Source organism: Pecten maximus, chromosome 8, assembly GCF_902652985.1.
Source record: "Pecten maximus chromosome 8, xPecMax1.1, whole genome shotgun sequence".
NCBI classification, from domain to species: Eukaryota; Metazoa; Mollusca; class Bivalvia; order Pectinida; family Pectinidae; genus Pecten; species Pecten maximus.
In genome coordinates, this window is record NC_047022.1 from 39,138,576 (window position 1) to 39,161,634 (window position 23,059).

The following is a 23,059-nucleotide window of genomic DNA, read 5'->3' on the forward strand; positions in this document are numbered from 1 at the left end:
ACTGATGTTATACTGTTTGTGTTGGGGACTGGACAGATGTTTAGGTTGGGGATGTTTATATCAAAACTGATGTTATACTGTTTGTGTAGGGGACTGGACAGATGTTTAGGTTGGGGATGTTTATATCAGAACTGATGTTATACTGTTTGTGTAGGGGACTGGACAGATGTTTAGGTTGGGGATGTTTATATCAGAACTGATGTTATACTGTTTGTGTAGGGGACTGGACAGATGTTTAGGTTGGGGATGTTTATATCAGAACTGATGTTATACTGTTTGTGTAGGGGACTGGACAGATGTGTAGGTTGAGGATGTTTATATCAGAACTGATGTTATACTGTTTGTGTAGGGGACTGGACAGATGTTTAGGTTGGGGATGTTTATATCAGAACTGATGTTATACTGTTTGTGTAGGGGACTGGACAGATGTTTAGGTTGGGGATGTTTATATCAGAACTGATGTTATACTGTTTGTGTAGGGGACTGGACAGATGTTTAGGTTGGGGATGTTTATATCAGAACTGATGTTATACTGTTTGTGTAGGGGACTGGACAGATGTTTAGGTTGGGGATGACACTAATGTCTCTGTATACTGTCCGAGTACTTACATTTCGGTTGACCACTGCAGTATTACGTTTGATCCCATTGGTATTGGCGTCTGTGTAGAGTTTAACATCTTTGTCTGCGGCCTGGTACACGACCTTGGCAGAGTCTATTTGAACAGTCCTTGTCTTAGGCACATATGATACCAGTCTGCAAAAATATCATTCTGAATTGTAAACCACTTGTTAGGATATAAGACACTTGTAACTAACATTTTAACGCTGGTCTGTATAACAACCAGAACTAGTTTAGCGTTTGGATATCGAGGATGTTTCACAAGATTGAACAATATTAGTATAATCTGTCAAACAAGTGAAATCAATGTTATATTCAACAGAAACCATTCAATTGTTTTGGACAAAAAAAGGAGCAAGGTGTCAAAACTATGAATGTAAAAATCTAATCATAGTATGAAAGGTATTCTCCCTTGTGACTTTCCAATTAGTCCACAAGGTCAAAGGTCATCTGACTACCATACAAACCTGGACTATGTTAATACGTACCTGGGCCACCGTGGCCCACACAGCGTATATTTACAGTTATCTGAGCACCCTCGTGTAAATGGATTGTGGCCACCTTTAAACTTCCCTGTTACCTGGTACACAAAACAACAATATACTTATTAAAGTGTTTCTGCTACTGCAAAACAATAAATATTCATCTGGTTTATATAAATAAGCGAATTTCTTTTTGAAAAAAAAAAGGAAAAGAAAAAAGGGATATTGCACAAACTGTTTGTTGCTTTGTCACATGTGGATTAAGAAAATAAAGGGACGTAACTCCTTAGATATAATCCTTAGGCAAACCCATACCTCAAGTAAGAAGTTCAAGTGACTGGTAGTAGGTGATGGAGCCGAGACTAACTTTATCTTTGACGTAGGTCAAAGGTCAACATGTAGGTCAGTGACCTACTTTTGATACTCGAGACATTGCCTCACCTAAATGAACACATACCCAGAGTATGAAGTTCCAAAGTCGAGCAATGTACGAGATAGAGCCTTGACAAGAAAAATGACAGAATGATGGACAGATTATATACTTATAATCCCTTTCGGTTCCCAGTGGGAGAGTAATCATTTCTACAGAAGTCCATCATTTTAAGGATTACCATAAATCTTAGGCACCTGACACTGATCTACTGTTTGAGAGAAGTAGAGATTTCAGGACAATACATGCGAGATTTACTTACCTGTTCATTTGTTGTTCTCCCTCGAGACACCAAGACAAGGTGAAACCCTGTGAGGCCCCCCACAGGAACCAACAATAAACCAATAATTATCATATCTATCATACTGTAACAATAGTTAAGGAATCATTTCAATATTGTATTGTATCAACCAAATATCCTTTAAAATCGCTCTTCTGTATAATTATATACAAATGTATTTGGTATTAATTACAGTTGAAACTTAACATCTCGAAGAAGTTGAGCCATGAAGAAACTATATATCCCAAATATACAAGTATATTTTATCCCAAATATATGAGTATATTAAGGAAGGAGATGAGTTACCTGAGATAACAAAGTTTTACTGTATTCACACTAAAGCTTTAAATTTATATATAATCATACACTCAGCTTAGAATTGTGTGCTATCTTTCCACCTTGGCGTGAAGATTAAATAAATATTTTCTGGGAAAAAATACACTGATGTTGAACTTTTTGCTTTTTGTGTGGCATTTAATTTTTACCATAAATAATTTACCACACTTAAATGTTTCGTCATGAAAAATATTTCATTTATTCCATGAAACTTATGAAGAACATCAAAGTAAAATTGCATATATGGCCTTAATCATTAACATTAGCATACATGATATAGATTGTTAGCATACCTAGTTAAATGATAACTACTTCAGGTATATATCATCATACATACAATGTATTAACATGCTGTGTAAAGGATACGCTACTATACATCCAACGTTGCTTAAATTGCTTTTGTGATTTAAAATATAAAGAAGACTCAACGAAAATATACTGATCATATGAATAAATAATGATCCTAAAAACAGGAAGAAATATCTGTAGTTTCTCCTTCCTATGCAGTTGTTTACCCACGGGCAGTGGTGATCAAATGTCTGAAATGTAAAATGTGTGAGTAAGATATATATACCTTTATAGAGGATTTAACATCAATACTACATTGAGTTCAATTATATTAGTTATGAGCTGGTTAGAGTGTATCAAACAATCAATATCAAGTTTAATATGGATTATTGAACATTAACATTTAAATGAGTACAAGATTTTATTTATCACAAAACTCAATCATGAGAAAGAAACCAAAAGAAATTAAATTGATATTTTTCATTTATTAATATCAATGCAGAGAATATAACAAATATCCTCTGCATTCCTTTTTTCTGATATTAATTAAAGACTAGAGAAGAATATATCAGTACTAGAATATAAATTATCATTGATGACAAATCTATAAAACCTTACCTCTATACATTTATTACAAACACTACAATGGGAACACCTCGGAGGTCGGTAGAACTGGCATGTTGTACACCATTTCATCCGTACAGTTATCCCTTTTATTTCTACATTTTTGTATAATGGAGTACGGAAATCGTCATCTCTTGCTTCGTCTTCATGGGCTGCAAAGACAATACATCTTATATGTAAATTCTGTTAACTACATCAACATTTTATGTTTTATCAATGTAAATTCTGTTAACTACATCAACATTTTATGTTTTATCAATGTAAATTCTGTTAACTACATCAACATTTTATGTTTTATCAATGTAAATTCTGTTAACTACATCAACATTTTATGTTTTATCAATGTAAATTCTGTTAACTACATCAACATTTTATGTTTTATTAACAGTCTTTAATCAGTGAAGTTATAGTAATCATAACCTTGATAATTTGTGTTTACTTATCAAAACATGCATATTGGGTATTGCATGCTATTTCAAAGCAATACATGTCTCCTCCATTACCTGCTAAAAATAGTAAGTGACCTTGATCTTTACCTAAAAATCCTGAACTCGAACTTGTCCAAACTATTGTGGTCTTTTATCTTTATGTGAAGTTTTATCAAAATCCCTCAAGAAATGAAGCTGCTACAACAATGACAAATATCGCTACATATATACGAACAAATATACATAAGGGACGGAGAGGAAACCTGGAATCTCCCCAGTTAATAGCTGGTAGGGAAGCTGCCCGACAGAGCTAGGGAAATCAATAGTAAGTAAGTAATGAACATTAACAAAGGAACCCTTGAAGATAAAATAACTTATCATTATAAACTAGAGTGTTACTATCATGGTTAATCCTTCATCTACCATCTTCACTATTGGCTAGTCCTGCTGATAAATAATCTCTCACCAATATAACTTAATTGAGTATGATATACGTAGACCTTCTTTCGATTCGGAAAAGTTCATTAAAATCATAAAATAAAGGTATGCTAGATTAAGGTCAATCTCACAACAAATCATAGAAATTTAGAAATGCTTGATTATGCATTAGTATGGTGTATACAAGTTTTAATACTTTGGAATAAAAATTTATTAAGATTTCTTACCAAAGCAATGGAGCTATATACCGTATTTGACCTAATAAGGGCGCAGGGCGCGGGTAAATGACAGTGGGGGCGCCCTTATTAAGATTAGTTATTCTGAAGTTTTATGAAACAGACTATACCTTATAGCAGAATACCCAAGGTTGTGGAAACGGTAAAATATTCAGTCATAAAAATATTCCAGATGAAGATATCTATTCATTATCATATATTAAGCTTAAACATCACTTGAATACTCCTGTAAACTTGTAAACCATGCCAGCTGATCTTTAGACCAGAGAACGTGTGTTCCACCATTTATGTTCAAATGGAACTCTTTTGTGTTCTATTTATAGAAACAGGTGATTTCCCAGATCATATCAGACATCGTTTTCTTTGACCTAATAATTGATTTACAATGTCTTTTACTAGCTTTCTGTTCTGAACAAAAGTTATTTATCAACAAGAATGAAGTCTTTACTTTATCTTCAAATAAAGATGGTAAGTTATTATTTGTATGTGTGTTTAGTTTTGGGTGCTGAGAACTTTGCACTGACATGTCATATGTAGCCTGTAGGAATACACAAAATGTGGCGAAAACATGTGTTCCAGTTACTTAATTTGCTGAAGAAAATTGAACACATAAGTAGTAAAATATTTCACATGAATTATTACTTTTTAACACCATTTTGACAATCAGTCATAGATTTATTTCCTTGAAAAAAGGTAGGGGCGCCCTTATTAGGGTAGGCGCCCTTATTAGGTCAAATACGGTATATAGCTAGCTATGCAAATGGGTTATCTTGTTAAATTTACCCAAGGTAGAATATTAACCTATAGCCATATATCTACTAAATTCAATAGCTCAAGTTCAACATTCCGGCTATTTTTCTAGTATTCTAGTAAAGATGAACGATTGCCTATTGGACAAAGGTATACACACAAGGTCAAATATCTATATAATGTAGCTAAAAGGTATACACACAAGGTCAAATATCTATATAATGCAGCTAAACATTAGACATTTAAAAGGAAGGCAAAATCAATTGACCATTAGACAGAAACTGACTGTTGGCAACTTGTGTATAGCTCATGGAGTTTTATCTATACTCATGATCATTACTCAAAATGCAAAGGTGTCTTGGGAAAAAGAACGAGACAATGTTGAAGTGTCACTCTACAACAAACAGCTGCTTATACACCTTATAAACCATATGCATAGAATCAGCATGTGCCAGTAGCTGCTAAATTTGTATTCAGTTCAACCATGTTGTGATAAATAAACACCAACAAAGTCTGTATACTGTAACATTGATCATTAAGAGGTACACACTCCAACATGTTGTCTACAAAGTCTGTATACTGTAACATTGATCTATACACACTCCAACATGTTGTCTACAAAGTCTGTACACTGTAACATCAGACAATCCCACCAACAAAGTCTGTATACTGTAACATCAGACAATCACACCTACAAAGTCTGTATACTGTAACATCAGACAATCACACCTACAAAGTCTGTATACTGTAACATCAGACAATCACACCAACAAAGTCTGTATACTGTAACATCAGACAATCACACCTACAAAGTCTGTATACTGTAACATCAGACAATCCCACCAACAAAGTCTGTATACTGTAACATCAGACAATCACACCTACAAAGTCTGTATACTGTAACATCAGACAATCCCACCTACAAAGTCTGTATACTGTAACATCAGACAATCACACCTACAAAGTCTGTATACTGTAACATCAGACAATCACACCTACAAAGTCTGTATACTGTAACATCAGACAATCCCACCTACAAAGTCTGTATACTGTAACATCAGACAATCACACCTACAAAGTCTGTATACTGTAACATCAGACAATCCCACCTACAAAGTCTGTATACTGTAACATCAGACAATCCCACCTACAAAGTCTGTATACTGTAACATCAGACAATCACACCTACAAAGTCTGTATACTGTAACATCAGACAATCCCACCTACAAAGTCTGTATACTGTAACATCAGACAATCACACCTACAAAGTCTGTATACTGTAACATCAGACAATCCCACCTACAAAGTCTGTATACTGTAACATCAGACAATCCCACCTACAAAGTCTGTATACTGTAACATTGATCATTAAGAGGTACACACTCCAACATGTTGTCTACAAAGTCTGTATACTGTAACATCAGACAATCACACCTACAAAGTCTGTATACTGTAACATCAGACAATCACACCTACAAAGTCTGTATACTGTAACATCAGACCATCACACCTACAAAGTCTGTATACTGTAACATCAGACAATCCCACCTACAAAGTCTGTATACTGTAACATCAGACAATCACACCTACAAAGTCTGTATACTGTAACATCAGACCATCACACCTACAAAGTCTGTATACTGTACATCAGACAATCACACCTACAAAGTCTGTATACTGTAACATCAGACAATCCCACCTACAAAGTCTGTATACTGTACATCAGACAATCACACCTACAAAGTCTGTATACTGTAACATCAGACCATCACACCTACAAAGTCTGTATACTGTAACATCAGACAATCACACCTACAAAGTCTGTATACTGTAACATTGATCATTAAGAGGTACACACTCCAACATGTTGTCTACAAAGTCTGTATACTGTAACATCAGACAATCACACCTACAAAGTCTGTATACTGTAACATCAGACCATCACACCTACAAAGTCTGTATACTGTAACATCAGACAATCACACCTACAAAGTCTGTATACTGTAACATTGATCATTAAGAGGTACACACTCCAACATGTTGTCTACAAAGTCTGTATACTGTAACATCAGACAATCCCACCTACAAAGTCTGTATACTGTAACATCAGACAATCACACCTACAAAGTCTGTATACTGTAACATCAGACAATCCCACCAACAAAGTCTGTATACTGTAACATCAGACAATCCCACCTACAAAGTCTGTATACTGTAACATTGATCATTAAGAGGTACACACTCCAACATGTTGTCTACAAAGTCTGTATACTGTAACATCAGACCATCACACCTACAAAGTCTGTATACTGTAACATCAGACAATCCCACCTACAAAGTCTGTATACTGTAACATCAGACAATCCCACCTACAAAGTCTGTATACTGTAACATCAGACAATCCCACCAACAAAGTCTGTATACTGTAACATCAGACAATCCCACCTACAAAGTCTGTATACTGTAACATCAGACAATCACACCTACAAAGTCTGTATACTGTAACATCAGACAATCACACCTACAAAGTCTGTATACTGTAACATTGATCATTAAGAGGTACACACTCCAACATGTTGTCTACAAAGTCTGTATACTGTAACATCAGACAATCACACCTACAAAGTCTGTATACTGTAACATCAGACAATCACACCTACAAAGTCTGTATACTGTAACATCAGACAATCCCACCTACAAAGTCTGTATACTGTAACATCAGACAATCCCACCAACAAAGTCTGTATACTGTAACATCAGACAATCCCACCTACAAAGTCTGTATACTGTAACATCAGACAATCCCACCTACAAAGTCTGTATACTGTAACATCAGACAATCCCACCAACAAAGTCTGTATACTGTAACATCAGACAATCCCACCTACAAAGTCTGTATACTGTAACATCAGACAATCACACCTACAAAGTCTGTATACTGTAACATCAGACAATCACACCTACAAAGTCTGTATACTGTAACATCAGACAATCCCACCTACAAAGTCTGTATACTGTAACATCAGACAATCCCACCTACAAAGTCTGTATACTGTAACATCAGACAATCCCACCAACAAAGTCTGTATACTGTAACATCAGACAATCCCACCTACAAAGTCTGTATACTGTAACATCAGACAATCACACCTACAAAGTCTGTATACTGTAACATCAGACAATCACACCTACAAAGTCTGTATACTGTAACATCAGACAATCACACCTACAAAGTCTGTATACTGTAACATCAGACAATCCCACCTACAAAGTCTATATACTGTAACATCAGACAATCACACCTACAAAGTCTGTATACTGTAACATCAGACAATCACACCTACAAAGTCTGTATACTGTAACATTGATCATTAAGAGGTACGTATACACACTCCAACATGTTGTCTACAAAGTCTGTACACTGCTCTACAGTACGTCTTTGACCATAAACATCAATTACCCTCTGAAAAATACCTATGGTTACAAATACGGTATTTCAGGACTCTTTTAATACAAAAGGGAATTTAAGAGATACCAATGTGCCATTTTATTAAGAGAACAAGATGTAATGAACGGGAAATGATGCCCAAGCATGCAAGCAGCTCAGTGTCCATGTGTATGTCCATTAAAAGACTGTCTATAGATCTGTATGGTCTGTACTCTTCTAACCTTATATAATAAGCATATTTGTTTGAGTTGTCATGCTTTACTTAGGAAACATGCTGCAGTTAAAATCTATGTAGCTGCCAAATCAATACCTGTTTCTGCCATTAATGTCAATATTTTCAATGTTGTATTTTCACCAACTAACATATGACTGGTACAAAACTACACAAACAATTTTGCCAGCTTGTTTAAATTTACCATGATTTAAGAGATGTACTGTTTTAACATTTTGTAAACTTCGATATCTTTGAAGTTTATTACAATGTGTTCACAGTGTTATTGGCTTAAAAATTCCAGAGATAGATGGTATCAGAAGCAAAGGAGACAGAATGATGTATTTACGCCTGTTATCTGCTATTCAGTATCCATTTCTGACATAAAACAGTCTATATAGAACCATTTTGCTGATCAATGCATTCTTATAGCAATGAAAATATTGCAACGTCAAATGAAAAACTACATTGGTGAAAAACTATCATTCAGAGTTTTTGGTTCTAGCTGTCCCTATAGACTTTTGAAGAATAGAAATCAAAAAGACAAATTATTGTCAGATTATACAGAAGAATCGATCCCATATAATATGAAAAGGAAAGTGAAATATTTGATCTTTACATCAATGAAAAGGCTCAGAATAGGATGGAACTTTTCTTCAAAAAATCATTTTGGTGAAAGATAAACTAAGTGCCATTTATTCACACTTGTGTGGAAAAGGCTGTATACATACAACTTTCATACTCAGATACATAAGTCCAGTACATCGATGTAATGTAATACAACTGTCATACACAGATACATAAGTCCAGTACATTGATGTAATGTAATACAACTGTCATACACAGATACATAAGTCCAGTACATCGATGTAATGTAATACAACTGACATACACAGATACATAAGTCCAGTACATCGATGTAATGTAATACAACTGTCATACACAGATACATAAGTCCAGTACATCGATGTAATGTAATACAACTGTCATACACAGATACATAAGTCCAGTACATTGATGTAATGTAATACAACTGTCATACACACATACATAAGTCCAGTACATCGATGTAATGTAATACAACTGTCATACACAGATACATAAGTCCAGTACATCGATGTAATGTAATACAACTGTCATACACAGATACATAAGTCCAGTACATCAATGTAATGTAATACAACTGACATACACACATACATAAGTCCAGTACATCGATGTAATATAATACATGTACAACTGTCATACACAGATACATAAGTCCAGTACATCAATGTAATGTAATACAACTGTCATACACACATACATAAGTCCAGTACATCGATGTAATATAATACAACTGTCATACACAGATACATAAGTCCAGTACATCGATATAATGTAATACAACTGTCATACACAGATACATAAGTCCAGTACATTGATGTAATGTAATACAACTGTCATACACAGATACATAAGTCCAGTACATTGATGTAATATAATACAACTGTCATACACAGATACATAAGTCCAGTACATCGATGTAATGTAATACAACTGACATACACAGGTACATAAGTCCAGTACATCGATGTAATGTAATACAACTGTCATACACACATACATAAGTCCAGTACATCGATGTAATGTAATACAACTGTCATACACACATACATAAGTCCAGTACATCGATGTAATATAATACAACTGTCATACACAGATACGTAAGTCCTGTACATCGATGTAATGTAATACAACTGTCATACACAGATACATAAGTCCAGTACATCGATGTAATGTAATACAACTGACATACACAGATACATCGATGTAATGTAATACAACTGTCATACACACATACATAAGTCCAGTACATCGATTTACTGTCATACAGATACATAAGTCCAGTACATCAATAGGCGCTCCATAACACACTAAATTAAGTATGGTGAACGAATTAACCAAATTTGAATGTAATTATCACAACTCTAACACAGTTTGGCTGGTCAAAAGTCTTGTTAATAACCATGGCCAGATATTTTCCTGTCAGCAACTTCCGTCAACGAGTTGTAATTTTGGCGAATTACCAGGGTATTATAGTCTACCAGTAGCTAGTATATACATGGCCAGTGTGATTACCAGTTTATTTCAAAGCAAAGGAAAAAAAATCAGGCAGAATAAACAGAAGCTGTGCATTTAAATACAGCCATAGATCTATACAGTACAAGCTCTGTTACTGAGGCTAGTTTGAGTAGCTAACTGGACTGTTGTGTCTAGACAGTGATCAGGGGGGTTTGTTATGAAAATAACAACCCTTAACATCAACTACAGCCAACACTCTCAATAAGATCAATCTACAGCAATCATTTTATCTAGATATCATAGGAGCATTTTTTTTATTTACACGTACATCATATGTATGCATAGATCTAGATGGCCCAATAACTTTGGATGGACAAAAATATACAAAAAACATATAATTACATAATTTATATAAAGTACATCTACAGTATTTGATCTAATTATAAGCCCACTAATGTGCAGTTGTTAAAAACACAAGTGTAGTGCATCTTACAGCCAAGTACAGAGGGAAATACCTGGTTTGTTACTGTTGTACTTCACCTTTTTTCCATTTGATACCAGGCCACTGAGTGACGGCTTTGCAGATCAATATGGAATAAGGTAAGCAACCAAGATATAGCTTTAATGAAGTGCATTCATCCTCTTTACCAGAAAACGGGTTTGGTTCTCTTTAAGGTTGAAAGCAGTACCCTGTTAACACAGGAACTTTTATTAAAGGAATGGGCAGGCTTATCGCAGGACATGAAATAACCTTTATAGCATTTTTTATCAGAATGGACATGTATCAACATATGTTGTCTTATTACAAGGCATGGGCCTATTGCCTGATAAATACGGTATGTATATACATGTACACATATCATGGGCCTATTGCCTGATAAATACAGTTATATCATGGGCCTATTGCCTGATAAATACGGTATGTATACATGTCCATATATCATGGGCCTATTGCCAGATAAATACGGTATGTATACATATCCATAAATCATGGGCCTATTGCCTGATAAATATGGTATGTATACATATCCATATATCATAGGCCTATTGCCTGATAAATACGGTATGTATACATGTCCATATATCATGGGCCTATTGCCTGATAAATACGGTATGTATACATGTACATATTTCATGCTATGAGGCATTACTCTTTACAGCCATGTCCAAATCAGACTGCTCATTTGCAAGACCTACAATTTAACATGATATCTGAGGCTAGCTATACTTTATATATGGAATGTAATATCTAACTCTAGATGTATATAAACTGTAGATTTTGTGTACCCTTTTCCAGACAATGTGTACTAGTGTATTGGGTAAACATGGTATCAACAGCTCTATCTAGTTTACAATTGTCTATATATACATGTATCTGGTATCTTTACAACATGCTTTACTGGTTTTTTCTTTTTAAGGGTTTCCAGTCTGGTGACTTATTTGTGTATAATCTGTCCCGCTGCTCTTAATGACTACGCCATCAATATTTCAATCAAACTACACACTCCAACTGGACCATGATATCACTATCTGGGACCAATACCACTCTGACCATTCCTGGGACGTCAGATCACCACCATTTGGGGTCAACACCCCTCTGAGCGTTTCTGGGAGGTCAGATCACCACCATTTGGGGTCAACACCCTTCTGACCATTTCTGGGAGGTCAGATCACCACCATTTGGGGCCAACACCCCTCTGACCGTTTCTGGGAGGTCAGATCACCACCATTTGGGGCCAGCACCCTTCTGACCATTTCTGGGACATCAGATCACCAGGCCACTATTTGGGGCCAACATGTGCACTCCTCTGACCGTTTCTGGGAGGTCAGATCACCACCATTTGGGGCCAGCACCCTTCTGACCATTTCTGGGACATCAGATCACCAGGCCACTATTTGGGGCCAACATGTGCACTCCTCTGACCATTCCTGGGACATCAGATCACCACCATTTGGAGCCAACACTCCTCTGACCGTTTCTGGGAGGTCAGATCACCACCATTTGGAGCCAACACCCCTCTGACCGTTTCTGGGAGGTCAGATCACCACCATTTGGGGCCAACACCCCTCTGACCGTTTCTGGGAGGTCAGATCACCATCATTTGGGGCCAACACCCCTCTGACCATTTCTGGGAGGTCAGATCACCACCATTTAGGACCAACACCCCTCTGACCATTTCTGGGAGGTCAGATCACCATCATTTAGGACCAACACCCCTCTTGGCATTCCATGGAAATCCATTATACCAGGCTAACAGTTTATCACCATGTTTATTAATTCAAGCTAAACATAATGTAGTGCACTGCAGTATTTATGTAAATACATGTACAGGTGTTTTACATTTACACTGGCACAAAAAAAACCCAGGAAAGTATGAATTGATGCATTATAAACACTAAAACAAATCTACATTACAGCTGGTTTGTCTCCCATTAATTTCTTATCCCTGTGGTACAACAATTCTATATCAACTGCCAACTCTAACTTTTGGATATGGTATTTCTTGGTTTAGGAACATAATCATCATATCCCTTTGAAGCATGGAAAGTAATCTGATCAAGATAGGTAAATTATATCCAATCATTATCTACAATCTGATCAAGATAGGTAAATTATATCCAATCATTATCTACAATCTGGTCAAGATAGGTTAATTATATCCAATCATTATCTACAATTTGATCAAGATAGGTAAATTATATCCAATCATTATCTACAATCTGATCAGGATAGGTAAATTATATCCAATCATTATCTACAATCTGCCTTTAACTTTTGAACCTGCCAATCCCAGTCTAATTATCTCGATTCTAGGCATTGTGGTTACGGAATCAGAAGATTTCAATAAATTTGACCTTGAATGGTTAAATACACCTTATTTCTACTTGAAAACTTTGTGAAGCAACATCTAAGGAACCTACCCATCAAATATATTGATTCTATATAGGCCTCTTGGTTAAATACAAGCTGTGTGAATTTTAACAAATTTGACCATGTGACCTTGAATGTTAACAATTTTGACCATTTGACCTTGAATGTGGATTAATTTGACCATGTGACCTTGAATGTGGATGAAAGTCTGACCCAGTATTCCCTTTAACATTTTTGAAAAGTTGTTCAAAGGAAAAGGTGAACACCTGATGGTTGACGGCCGGCTGTTCAATGAGAGATAGGTTTAGATGTATATAACGTGTGTGTATGGTTCATACAACCAGTGTACTTTTTCTGTCAGTACCATGTTCGATTAATTCTGTACCATTAGACAATGGTACCATCATACAACCAGTGTACTTTTTCTGTCAGTACCATGTTCTGTACGATTAGACAATGGTACCATCATACAACCAGTGTACTTTTTCTGTCAGTACCACTGTTCTGTACTATTGGACAATGGTACCATCATACAACCAGTGTACTTTTTCTGTCAGTACCATGTTCTGTACTATTGGACAATGGTACCATCATACAACCAGTGTCCTCTTTCTGTCAGTACCACTGTACATGCATGTTCTGTACTATTAGACAATGAACGTAATTTAAGCTTTATACAGTGTTCCTTGTGGAGATATCCATATATGTATATATGCAGTACATACTATAGGAAAATCAATCCAGAAGTGTGATGATAAGGTTTAATGTAGATGAGAAATACAATAATTGTATGTATATATGATAAAGCAGACCTATATGTTGTACCAGGATTCTGCTACTTCATTCACAACTTGTTATCCTATCAATTGTCAGGTATAGATCCAGGCCTGCTATCTTTTTACCAATAATTTCATCATCTTCATAGCTCGAGCCCTGTGCCAGCAACTTCTGCAGACAATGATGTAGCTACAGGCTCTGGGTGTTTTGTACATATAACTCCCCTTTATAGCCTGGTAAACGCAGAGCAGGTGCCTTTGCAGATCCATTTATAATCAACATCTTTATCTTTTTCTAAATAAACTCATACATATGATCCCAGTTTTGGAAGCTTGGAACAACAGATCTAATACTGTCAGATATCCATTACCTATAAAGGATTTGTCTATATTCTCCTGTGTATCAGTCTTCATATTAAATTATTCCATTAGCTCTATGTCAGAATGGTATGATTGTATGGCGTGCCATGTTACTGTGTCCAGGCTATGACATTTCAGTGAGATCGCACTTTACAAGTATATATGGGCCTTAAATGATGTGATGATGATGATGGCTTTATGTCTCATAACTAGAAAATGTCTGTAAGACATTAATGTCCCTGCTGCCACTTGAGACCACGAAACAGAGTTTGGTGAGGATCAGTAATTCCTGAGATTAGCTAGTTAAATTGCATCGGGACAGGACGGGACAGGACGGGACGGACATGGGTAACACTATATGCCTCCCCCCCCCCCCCCCCCCCCCCCCCAATTTTATGGCGGGGGGTATAAAAATGACATAATATGCATGAGATATCTTGTGAAGATAAAGTTTTGTCAAAATCACAAGTTCAACATAGCATTCAGAGATCAGTACTCATATCAATTCAGGCACGACATATCCTTTTTAGTAACTGTTCATGACTGCAGACAAATCTTATTAATAATTTAATAATTTATATGCAACCAGCGACTGAATATTTTCTTCCCTGTGATCACAATAACTCTCTAATAAGCGACCAGAAATCTCCAAAAATGCAAAGAGACATTTTAACAATACAAAGTTCTGATGACTTTCAGACATTTTGACTGATAGAAATACATAACTTTGCATTAGAAGTCTAACAAGGAATGTTTAAACAGTCATCTTACTGTTAAATAGTGATTTATAATCTTTCCAAAACATTAGGACAGGCCTCTGAGTTGTTTATAAATTGGGAAATGCAGTAACGTAACTCATAATTGGGACGGGTATCCGGACCAGGATTTCAGGAATTTAAAAAAAACTATTATACAAAATATAATATTATATATCTATAAATATGGAGAAATCATCAAATCACAAATCAACCAATAAAATATTTCTAACGGTCAACCAATAAATGCTTTGCTCTACTTATTTTTAAAAAAAAATGACAAAAAACTTTTTATGATAAGAAAATTATGTAGTTAAAAAAAAGAAAAAAAGTCTTTTAGGACACATAAAATTAATAAAAGAAAAAATAGATGAGGGAGGGCTTGTATTTTTTATTAATTTATTATTCATATCCAAATGAAATATTTAAACAAAATACTTCAAATTTTGGTGGTGTTGGGCAGTGTTGAATAAAGTTGAAGTAATATTTATAACCAGTTCCACTGAAGGACAGCACATGTACAAAGACAGGATCTCCACACAGCACTGTATACGTAGACATATTCCTGTCATTGATGGACACTGCAGAAACCACTAATCAGGCCATAAATAGCTTGTCAAGCTCTAGACCATACTAAAGTGCTAATAGATGTACACTTGATCCAATTTTCTTTTTCCAAGTGCTGAAGCTACAAGAAATGTCACAAGGAAGGATCATCAATATCACCACTAAAGACCCATAATGTGATTCTCATCATTACATCCTGTCTAAACCCGTCACATTTACCAATGTGTGATTCTCATCATTACATCCTGTCTAAACCTGACACATTTACCAATGTGTGATTCTCATCATTACATCCTGTCTAAACCTGTCACATTTACCAATGTGTGATTCTCATCATTACATCCTGTCTAAACCCGTCACATTTACCAATGTGTGATTCTCATCATTACATCCTGTCTAAACCTGACACATTTACCAATGTGTGATTCTCATCATTACATCCTGTCTAAACCTGTCACATTTATCAATGTGTGATTCTCATCATTAGATCTGTCTAAACCTGTCACATTTACCAATGTGTGATTCTCATCATTAGGTCCCGTCTAAACCTGTCACATTTACCAATGTGTGATTCTCATCATTACATCCTGTCTAAACCCGTCACATTTACCAATGTGTGATTCTCATCATTACATCCTGTCTAAACCCGTCACATTTACCAATGTGTGATTCTCATCATTAGATCCTGTCTAAACCTGTCACATTTACCAATGTGTGATTCTCATCATTAGGTCCCGTCTAAACCTGTCACATTTACCAATGTGTGATTCTCATCATTACATCCTGTCTAAACCTGTCACATTTACCAATGTGTGATTCTCATCATTACATCCTGTCTAAACCTGTCACATTTACCAATGTGTGATTCTCATCATTACATCCTGTCTAAACCCGTCACATTTACCAATGTGTGATTCTCATCATTATACATCCTGTCTAAACCTGTCACATTTACCAATGTGTGATTCTCATCATTACATCCTGTCTAAACCCGTCACATTTACCAATGTGTGATTCTCATCATTACATCCTGTCTAAGCCTGTCACATTTACTAATGTGTGATTCTCATCATTACATCCTGTCTAAACCCGTCACATTTACCAATGTGTGATTCTCATCATTACATCCTGTCTAAACCTGTCACATTTACTAATGTGTGATTCTCATCATTAGATCCTGTCTAAACCTGTCACATTTACCAATGTGTGATTCTCATCATTACATCCTGTCTAAACCCGTCACATTTACCAATGTGTGATTCTCATCATTAGATCTGTCTAAACCTGTCACATTTACCAATGTGTGATTCTCATCATTACATCCTGTCTAAACCCGTCACATTTACCAATGTGTGATTCTCATCATTAGATCCTGTCTAAACCCGTCACATTTACCAATGTGTACATGTGATTCCCCTGATAAATGAAGACATTGTTCTCAGATAAATGAAGACAATATTCTCATGTATCTTCATTATCAAGTGATAGAATAATACCACGATAAACAATTATTTATCCAATGATACAAAATATTCCAAAGAATGCTAGTAGACAAGATCCCAGAACAGTCAGGCCAATATTGAATAATATTAACACTGGTACAAGCTTCTTCAACAACCAGTGTTAATGCAATGTCTGCCATTGCATTAAATATGCATGGATCATGCTGCATTGGAGAAATTTCCAAGCATTACAACGTACATACAAATTGAGATCACTAGGAAGCGTGCATGCTATACACATCATTAAATCCACAACCTAGGTTTATATACAATTAATTATGTTTTTACAGAAAATTTATGAAATATTTATGATCAAGCCTATAGTGCATACATTAAATGTCTTGATATATATATATCAACTGGAGTAAAAAGTGCAATTCCTTCTATATATGACTGTTATAACATGCAGAACAGACTGTCAGTGCAACAGGAAGATAGTGTTCCCCTTATAAGACCAATATATAGTATCACATGATGTTTATTACTAAAGAGATATTGGGTTATTCTACAGCTAGCTGCCCATCCATCATCATCTAACTCGGAATCTGTCTTTTAACCCGTGTAAAGGCCCAAGCATTGATTTATCAGGCAACAGGTTTCTCTGGCATCTTATCATGAGCTTCTACATGTTTTGAGGTACAATATCACGGTGCAAAACTTACCACTGGGGTAGATCCCAGGGTCCATAAACGTGGCTAAGCCGAAGTTGGCGATGACAAATAAACACAGAATACCTTGGTAGATGGGGATGGCTATGGAAAATTGATGTAATAGATATGGACATCTGTAAAGAAAACAAAACATCATATCATGATCAATTTACAGTTGACAGAAACCCTCTTGGGAATTCATATATTCAAGTTTACATAATATCATATTGATAAAAAAAAATATGTACGGTAAACCTCTGATAAGTTCGAACACGTGGATAATTCGAACACACATTTTTTTCTAGAAAAACAATATTTTTTTAGCTAGTAATAGTTCGAACTCTGGTTGTTTATAACTGACAGTATTTCGGATAGTTCGAACTTGTCAAATGAAAAATGTAAAAGTTTGAACTCTGGTTGTTTATAACTGACAGTATTTCGGATAGTTCGAACTTGTCCAATGAAGAACGTAAAAGCAAGATTTTTTTCTCCAAACTCCATTGACCCGGCCCCGATGACCGACCCAGAAAAAATGCCAAGACTTAAATTTGATCAACAGGCACGTTTATGTTATTAGATTGTATGCGTGATTATTAGAATGCGTCTGTGATTTAATATATGCCACATATTTTAGCGTTAATTAAGTTTTTTACATTGCAAAATACACCACACACGAGATAGCTGATTGCAAATTTAGGCCCTGACAATGTACAAATAACATGCGATATTTGTATTCGCGCTGTATGGCAAACTAAGAAATCGTCCGTGTATTTTCAAATATAACTAGTGTTAACTTAGTATGATTATTTAATTGTGACTGGACATCTCTTAAGCATTGCCAATCAAGGTATTACCTGAAAACCTGCGACCTCACGCTAGGTAAGCAGGCCACATGAGGTGTCGCTTGCGGTAAAGTTGAAAGGATCGGCTGCCCGATCGTGCCGAGTGACGTGAAAAGCATTCACATCCAGTCAAAACAATCCACGGGTGTCCCTATTAGTGATGGCCAATTTTGCAGGTATCAAATATGTTTGTTAGATAATACGACTGGGCATATTTAAAAGCAGACATGTTGATGTTCTGACCTAATTTTATCAACATATATCGCAATAGGTTATGTAGACTATGTTTTTGACGCATTAAAGAGACCATTTATTACAATAATATAGTGATAGTTTCTGATTCAGATAAAAAAATATAACCCTGCAAAGATTATACTGTACAAATGTTTAACTTTTGTGTCACAAATGAAACGTGTACTGTACTGTTTTGAGGCCTACTGTAGCTATGCATTGCCAGAGCGGCTTCGCGCAATAACCATCTTAATTATCGTGAAATGAAGAACGTTTCACAATCAATTAACATTGAATTAAATAAATATTATCATTTTACTTACTTATAAATGTGCCATTGTTCAGGCCGCCGTTGTTACGTATCAGATTTACAATGGATGTGTTTGTGTCTAATGATTTTACTCTGCCAAGATTTTCGCCGATATTGACTCTGAATAGTTCGAACTCACACTTATTTTCTGAAGCAAAATTTCGAATAATTCGCACAGGCTCGTTAATATTTATTTAATTTTGTTCTAACTAACCAGAGGTTTACTGTATACACTATTTGTACTGTGTTGAATATTGTATATACATGTAGTATATATACATTGCAATCCAGGTATTCATATCATCTAATAGACAATTTCTCACAATGACCACATCAGGGTATCGGGCTGAAGCATTCTTTTTTAGAACATGGATATATGGCGTAGTGGTATAAGCTACCTGTATTTCTGGCATAGGTTATTAGGTGCTGAAGATCATAAGTTCAAGGGCCCAGCCAGGACATGAGTCATAAAATTGTCTGAAAGATTATAATTCAGTTTACTTTTTTCACCTCCCACCTCCACAAAAACTTTAACTTAAATTTATGGTGCACGCTGTACATTCTGTATGAGCAGTTTAAGTTTTTGTGGAGGTGGGAGGTGAAAAAAGTAAATGCTGCCTATATAATCCTTCCATGACAGGAACTGTGTAGGTAGACCCGCAAATCTCTGTTGAGTGACAGCAGATCATATTAAGCCGCATCCCTAGGTCGGTTGGGAACTAAATCAGAAGACATGCAAATCTCTGTTGACTGATCATGACAGCAGATCATATTAAGCCACACCCCCATAGGCTATCATTATTTGATTGACAGCTCCAGACTGGTAAAAACTCATGGGTAGTCCCGCCCCTTACTGTTGTATTGCACTTTTTAAAGGACTGTTCCCCTGTCAATCAATCAACTAATATCATATAACCACGCCCACCCTTTGATTGACAAGTAAACAGACAAAACCTAGCTAATGATGGGCAGTTAGGTAGGCAGTAACACCTGTAGCTAATTGAAAATGACAGCTTTAATTTATAATCTGGCAATTGTTAGCCACACTTGGATGCAAAGAGGTCCCCTGCTATAAAGGTAATCATATAGGGCACAAACTAGATTATCAGTTGGATCCACATGGTCACTATTTGATAGACAGCACCCCTGGTCACCTTTTTTTATCAGTTACCAATTTAATTGGTGTAAATAGGTAATTGGAACAAATAAACATATGGCACTCACCTGTCATTTATAGCTAACATTAGATAATACATACTGTAGGCCTGTAACTACATGTAATTAAATATTACTGTAGCAGAAAATCTGAACATTAAAATTCTACACATTTTCAAATTTATACAAATTAATTCATTATCAACAATAAGTTAAAATGTATAGAAAATATGTCTTTATTTAACATTTTGTTAATATATGTTCCTCCAAATATTGGAAAATTAAATAGCGGGTACATTTTTAAAATGATCATTTCTATTGAGTATTTTATTCTAGTGGTATTTTTTTTACAAACATAGAAGTATTTATTATTTGTTAAAAAGAAATATAATTACTTTTTGTCACAGTCAGATCACCAACATCATGTGGATAACATTAAGACACTTTGAATAATAAACATTTTCTTGCACTTTAATTAAAACTCAACTTCCTGAGTAAAGATGGGTCAGAGTCTTTTTTGGTTCAACATAATCTTGTTAAAGAAGAAAAATAAACACAACGGTGAAAGTTGATAAATTGACAAACAAGGTATATCACAAAGGTGAAAGTCGACAAAATTAACAGACAAGGTATATCACAAAGGTGAAAGTCGATCAAACTGACAAACAAGATATTCTTAAATGGTGAAAGGTGATAGCTAGACAACTATTTTTTCCCCATTGTAATCCTCATGACATCAAATATGACAGCTGACCCAACAGCAAGCCCATCACAGTACTTACTAATTTTTACACAGGTGTACCAAAACATAATTTATGTAAGAATGTTTATGCCGATAAATAAAATAGTTATTCAGTAACAATTACGTGATAACGAAAATTTCATGGCTTTTTATTGATTTATTTTTTCTCTCTATTTTCAGAGAAGTGAATATGGATTTTGTTGTGAATTTGAAGTGAGAGCATGAAGTTACAGTATAGCCTCCTAGTTCCAGGGTCACCACGCCCTGTACATGAGATTGCTTCACACGAGTAAGTGTACCATTTTCTCCAACTTCCAAGACGGTTATTCTACATTACACCAGAAAAATAACATCTTCAATGATTTATTACCATTGACTTGATGATGTATAATTTTACTTCCAAATTAAACTATTTGAATTATTTTCCAAGTCTCAGAAAGGTAAACACCACAAGTTATAAGGATATAGATCTACACAAAAAATTAGATTCAGGGTGCGAAAAAAGCACTCGTCCTGGACAAGTTAAATTTGGCTGGGGACGGGTGAATGTCGTCGTGCACTAGTCCCTGATGTCGATTAAATTTCAGAAGAAAATACAAAATAAAAATAAACTTTAACCTTGCTGGACGCCGACACTGGGGTTATAGCAAAATCTGGGGCTAAAAGAGGCCACAGGCCCCTGGCAAGTTCAGTGCAACACAATATAGGGTTGGGAGCTATCCCCTAGCCATTGGAATATATTTCAAGGTTTTTCAAGCTGATTTTCTACATTATTAGCATCTGTTTCATGTTTTTAAGAATGTTATACATATTATAGTGATTTAGATTTGATTTTTTCTAACTGATAAATATTATGAAAGTGAATTTTATCATGCAAAAGATTATTTCCCCCCCCATTTTCTACTGTAATGTATCATTCAGTTGGACTGATTAATATTAAATGTAAATAATAAGGATCTATGATTAGTTGAATTTCGGATCCATAAATTAATTTTGTTTATAGTAAATGTATAACACTTTCCTGCATTAACTCAGATTTCCTAGTTTCTTCAAATTCTTACAGTGGCTAAATAATGGTAATAAATTAACAGTATACAGTTGTATTTCCAGTGTTCGTCTAACATTACAGTAACATTTTTAACTCAAAAAGACTCTGCTATTGTTAAGCAACAATAAAATCTAAAATCTAAATATTTTTTTCATGACCCATAACTGACTTCTGGTACTTGGAATTTGTAGTTGAATGAGACAGGAAAGAAAACATGGAAGACCATGATATGCATGAGAGCCACACTTTTTAACATAACAGGCCAGGTAAACAGACGAAAAGGCAGACAAGCTTGACAATAGGTTTCTGATTGGTTATCACTAATTAATTAAAGCCTCAGGGACTAATTCTGAGGTTTTGTCAGTCTGTCACTCAGGGCACATGGTCCACTTTAAGTTTATGCAATGAAAATAATGGCTGTACTGAACATGTGTAGCTATTTAGTAGTATTTACGTCAGTTACATCTGCCTGCTTTGTATATTAATTAATTATTTTGTTGAATCTACTGAAGGTGTTATTTATGATATATGATTCTATTTCCCAATCCTATTATATAATTAGCTGATCAGCAATTTAAATTCCAGTTTAGATGTATATAATATCAGGTACACTGT

The 23,059-nt window shown here is 35.3% G+C and overlaps 1 protein-coding gene across 2 annotated transcripts in view; it reads right to left on the bottom strand.

The window, feature by feature from the left end:
* The window catches only part of LOC117333467 (probable palmitoyltransferase ZDHHC8), a 42,289-nt gene that overhangs the window by 17,262 nt on the left and 1,968 nt on the right, over positions 1-23,059 (bottom strand). For both annotated transcript variants that reach the window (XM_033892771.1, XM_033892770.1), the window contains exons 2-7: positions 18,129-18,250; positions 3,054-3,211; positions 2,514-2,686; positions 1,794-1,896; positions 1,108-1,199; positions 610-754 (exon numbers count right to left, since the gene is read on the bottom strand). In XM_033892771.1, coding sequence (XP_033748662.1) covers positions 610-754; positions 1,108-1,199; positions 1,794-1,896; positions 2,514-2,686; positions 3,054-3,211; positions 18,129-18,250 — 793 coding nt within the window. The remainder of the gene's footprint in view (positions 1-609; positions 755-1,107; positions 1,200-1,793; positions 1,897-2,513; positions 2,687-3,053; positions 3,212-18,128; positions 18,251-23,059) is intronic.